At 43.7% G+C, this 5,279-nt stretch overlaps 1 protein-coding gene across 1 annotated transcript in view; it reads right to left on the bottom strand.

Annotated features, from left to right (window-relative positions):
• Window positions 1–5,279, bottom strand: part of Chmp4c (charged multivesicular body protein 4C) — a 25,387-nt gene that overhangs the window by 1,891 nt on the left and 18,217 nt on the right. Inside the window, exons 2-3 of the mRNA XM_021158627.2 lie at window positions 2,683–2,860; window positions 1,269–1,383 (exon numbers count right to left, since the gene is read on the bottom strand). Of these exons, the coding sequence (XP_021014286.2) occupies window positions 1,269–1,383; window positions 2,683–2,860 (293 nt within the window). The remainder of the gene's footprint in view (window positions 1–1,268; window positions 1,384–2,682; window positions 2,861–5,279) is intronic.

Below are 5,279 nucleotides of genomic sequence, written 5' to 3'. Positions count from 1 at the left end.
TTGTTTTTTTCGAGACAGGGTTTCTCTGTGTAGCCTTGGCTGTCCTGGAACTCACTTTGTAGACCAGGCTGGCCTCAAACTCAGAAATCCGCCTGCCTCCGCCTCCCGAGTGCTGGGATTAAAGGCATGCGCCACCACGCCCGGCGACCTTGAACTCTTAAGTCTCATACACGTCTACATCCAGACAGTAGTAGTCTACGCTTTGCAGGCCAGGTACCTCCCTATCACTAGATCTTCTTTCTTATTTCCTATAGTTCAAGAGAGTGCAAATCATCTTAGAGGCTACACAAAAACAGCCACGACTGATTGACTCACAGGCCATATTTTGCCAACACCTTATGTGTATTACCTACATAAATGTATGTGTAGCACATTTGTGCCAGGTGCCAGCAGAAGTCGAAAGAGGGCATCAGATCCCATAGAACTTGCAATATGGAGGATTTTGATCCACTCTGAATGCTGGGAACAGAACCCAGGTCCTCTGCAAAGGTAACAAGATTTCTGAACCTCTGAGCCATCTCTCCAGCCCTAGATCCACACCATCCTACTTTTTTTTTTACATTACTAGCACCAAACTGTCGTTTTCTAAGATGCCCAAGTGACAGAGTAGCCCAGCTTCCTGTTTCTAGGTCATGGTAGGAGGAGTCTAACAAGTCAAGATGTGGCCTTTGGCATCTTTGGAATATGCCTAATAATGCCCTCATCCTGGACACGTGTAGCTTGTTTGGAATCACTAAAATTCTCATTGTAGGCACCAGCAAATGTAACCAGTCTTCCTGGACTATGAGACTGATTAATACAAACGGAATGGGAGTGTAAATAATGCCACTCCACAATTACACAATGACTTGGTTTATAGACTGAGTAATGAACAGACACACGCAGCCTAACTCCTAATTTAACAGCCACAGAGCCCAGTCCATCTGCTGCCAACAGAGGGACACCGGCTGCTCTGTTTGGCCAGATGTGAGAGCACGTGATCCCTCATAATGGGACTATTTATACTCCAGCCATTAAAAGTCACTAACTTTACATAATCACAGGCTGTTTTCTTTTTTCCTTAATAGCTGGAAACCTAATTAAGAAGCTGTTTCCCAAACTAGTCATCTTTCCTTGAAATCAGCTACTAACACCTCATTTCCCTCCCTGAAAACTCACTTCCAATAAATATCATTTAGCTGTTCAGCAGCAAGCACACCGCCTGCTCTGGGATAGGAAGCTGCCCTCCATAGCAGCCACAGTTCTGCATTCTTCAGTAGTGCACCTACCTCATCGAAGCCATCGGCAAACTGAACCCTTTGAGAAAATGCTTCTGAGATTTCTTGGGCAATGTCCTGCTGCTCTGTGATATCTTGCATCAAGTCATCGATTTTGTTGAGGTCCCTGGGAAGCATTTTGTTGGAATTTTAGAATTTCATGTTACAATTATGAATCTAGACTTAATTCCATACGAAAACCAGCTAATTTCACATATACTCTTTAGTCACTTCAACGCCATAGCAAAAATTCCCAATCCAACATTCATCAACTCAGAAAAATAATTTACATGTCAAAACTTTAGTAATCCTGTACAATTACATCCGTTTTCAATATTACCTTCTACCTTCAAAAAATCACTCGAAATAAAGTAACTGTGATTCACATGATTTGTAGATCCATTTGGGAAGGGCAAGTGGTAAATTATGCGTAGTGCCTGTGTTTTGCTCCTTAGTTCGCTGAGGGTCACCATGACTGGGATCACAAGGCAGCTCTCAGCAGCCATTGCTGAAGCAACTAAACAGAGCAGCTCTGAGGTGTTCGCTCCTTGAAGGTTCCCCCATAGACAGTGTGTGGGAGGGGACTAAATTGGAAGGATTTGACCCAGCATGCCCTCAGAGGCCACAACCTCAGCAAATGAAGGAGCAGATCAGGCTCAGGGCACTTGCTTAAAAGTCTCAGTGGGTAGACCATGTTCTATCTTGTTTTTATAACAGTGTTTCTGAACCATTCCTACAACTCAGAAACCAGGCCAGGCTGATTAGTGGGAAGAGAAGCAATGGTGGGGAACGTAGACCTGGGGTCTCAGACTGCTGGGGCCCAGTGCTCGCTCTGGAGCAGAAGCTGTCCCAGGTCTCCCTAGCATCTCAGTAAATTTCACAGCTAGCAGAGGAAGTAAGCAAGAACTTACAGCCGAGGAAACTGTAGGGATGGGATTACAACCAGACAACTATAAACCCTGGTCCCTGTAATTAATATTTTATGTCATTGGTTTTCAAATATAAGGAAGTGTCAGTCTCAGCCTGGAGAATCTGGTTAAAAACAAAAGGTCTAATATCTATCTTAATTCAGAGAGGCTAGGTATCTGCATGTTGTTGAACACCTTAGATGATTCTGATAGCAGTCTGGTAACTGCTATTCTACAGTTCTCACACCTTCGCTGACGTTGGCATTGTTAAAATTATAGAGTTACAGTTGAATCTCATAAATTTCTCATAGGCTGAGAAATACTGAAGCATGATTCTATAGGGTTTTTTTTTCTTTATCAACAATTTTTTTTTTAAAAATTTATCACTCTAAGTTTGAAACTGCCTCTGAGAGCACATTCCATCCAATACATCTAACAGTGACCCAGCCCTACCAAAATCACCACACAATTTCAAAGACTCGTCTCAGCATCAAGCACAAGGAGTCTGGGTCACTCACATGTTTTCATGAACCGCTTTCATTGCCTTGGCTGCGAAGCCCATGTTCCGTAAGACCTCCGTGTTGGTGTGCGAGTTCTCCAGTGCTTCTCGCTGGAACTCGATGGTGGAAAGGGTGCCATCCACCTGAGTGAGCTGCTTCTCAAATCTCTTCTTTCTTTTCAGTGCCTGCAAGGCAGCTAAATCAGGAAGAAAACAAGGTTTGTATCTGAAGGAACTGCCACACTTACTTAAGAGGCTCAGACCAAGCATGATGCATGGTCAAAGGACTGCTGAAACCTGAAGACACAGTAAACACCCCGGAAACGACACTTACGGGGAACATCTGTCGCCGACTCTCTACACCAGCTATTCTCTCTCAAACACCCTGAGATTCTTTCTTCCAAGTGTAAGAGGATGGGAAGTCAACTTTCAGATTCAGAAAATATGCCACAGAAAGATTTGTGCCAGTGCTGGATTTGGGAGAAAGCATCAGTTAAATATATTAAGAAAAGCTATACAATCAAAAGGAAACCAATCTTTACAAGAGGAAAGGAAATTAATGGCTGTCAAATCTAGCCTTGTTTTCTTAAAGGCAAATTTACCAAGACCCAAATAGGTGAAGTGACTTACTTAAAGGCAGGCAGCTACCAGAGGCTGAACCTAAAGTTCTGAACTGAACACCTTGATTTGAACTGAGATGGCCCTAAGGTTGCACCTGATGTGAATGTGCGTGAAATCGATGCTGGTAGAGTCCTGCTCACCAGCTGGATGGCACTCTGGTGGGAGGACAGAACGCTACCTTCAGAGAAACAAGATCCTTTTGACTATGACACACTGTGACACCCTCCAAACAGGCTCTAAACATCCAGTTTGCCAAAGCATTTGGGAAAATACAAGAAGAGAACAATACAATATGTGTAATACATAATATGTAGATAAATGATAACGAAACAGATTTGGCAAAAGAAGTGAACTAGTTTGTGCATTCAGAAGGAAGCGGGTAAGTTATCACGGCAAATGTCTGGGGAACGCTCCTAAGTCTGCTGTGCTCAGCGTGCTTTTGTGGATCCACTGGATTCTGTTATGTGTCCAGCGATCCTTCCTTGTGAAGACTCTCACAGCCTTGGCCTTTTGGTTTTCACCAGTGATTGATGCGGCTCTTTCCCTTCACTCTGGCTGCCTGAGGAGCACCAACATCATAACTGCCTGAACCAGGGACCTGAGAGAAAACAAGCACAAGCACTCACTCTCTGAAATCCTCCACCCCAGGAGGCAACAGAATCTAAGAGAAAGATACAAGATCACACACCCTCTATATCTGAATTCAGAATACACCTTGGTAGCAACAAGATGAGTGGCTTTAGCATGTTTTGGGATTCCTCAGATGGCACGTATTAAAATTTACCCAAATGCAAACTAGCAAGCTGTGGCATAGTATGGGACAGGAAGAGTCAGGCAAACAGGAAAAGGAATATACAAACCAAAGGAAGGCACTCAGGACTGCAGAAGCCAGTGTCTACACTGGCCAAGGGCAGGTGAAAATTTTTTTTTTACATATTTTTTAATTGGGTATTTATTTCATTTACATTTCCAATGCTAACCCAAAAGTCCCCCACAAGCTCCCCCACCCACTCCCCTACCCACCCACTCCCACTTCTTGGCCCTGTCATTCCCCTGAACTGGGGCATATAAACTTTGCATGACCAATGAGCCTCTCTTTCCACTGATGGCCGACTAGGCCATCTTTTGATACATATGCAGCTAGAGACAGGAGCTCCGGGGGGTATTGGTTAGTTCATATTGTTGTTCCACCTATAGGATTGCAGATTCCTTCAGCTCCTTGGGTACTTTCTCTAGGTCCTCCATTGGGGGCCAGGGCCCTGTGATCCATCCAATAGCTAACTGTGAGCATCCACTTCTGTGTTTGCCAGGCCTCGGCATAGTATCACAAGAGTCAGCCATATCTGGGTCCTTTTAGCAAAATCTTCCTATTGTATGCAATGGTGTCAGCGTTTGGAAGCTGATTATCGAATGGATCCCCAGATATGGCAGTTTCTAGATGGTCCATCTTTTCGTCTCAGCTCCAAACTTTGTCTCTGTAACTCCTTCCATGGGTATTTTGTTCCCAATTCTAAGGAGGGGCAAAGTGTCCATACTTTGGTCTTCGTTCTTCTTGAGATTCTTGTGTTTTGCAAATTGTAACTTATATCTTGGGTATTGTAAATTTCTGGGCTAATATCCACTTATCGGTGAGTACATATTGTGCAAGTTCTTTTGTGATTGTGTTATCTCACTCAGGATGATGCCCTCCAGGTCCATCCATTTGCCTAGGAATTTCATAAATTCATTCTTTTAAACAGCTGAGTAGTACTCCATTGTGTAAAAGTACCATATTTTCTGTATCCAATCCTCTGTTGAGGGGCATATGGGTTCTTTCCAGCTTCTGTCTATTATAAATAAGGCTGCTATGAACATAGTGGAGCATGTGTCCTTCTTACCGGTTGGAACATTTTCTGGGTATATGCCCAGGAGAAGTATTGCGGGATCCTCCAGTAGTACTATGTCAACTTTCTGAGGAACCACCAGACTGATTTCCAGAGTGGTTGTAAAAGCTTG

This window comes from Mus caroli, chromosome 3, assembly GCF_900094665.2.
Source record: "Mus caroli chromosome 3, CAROLI_EIJ_v1.1, whole genome shotgun sequence".
Classification (NCBI taxonomy): domain Eukaryota; kingdom Metazoa; phylum Chordata; class Mammalia; order Rodentia; family Muridae; genus Mus; species Mus caroli.
Note: the sequence above shows the minus strand (reverse complement) of the source record. Positions and strands in the feature narration are given on the sequence as shown.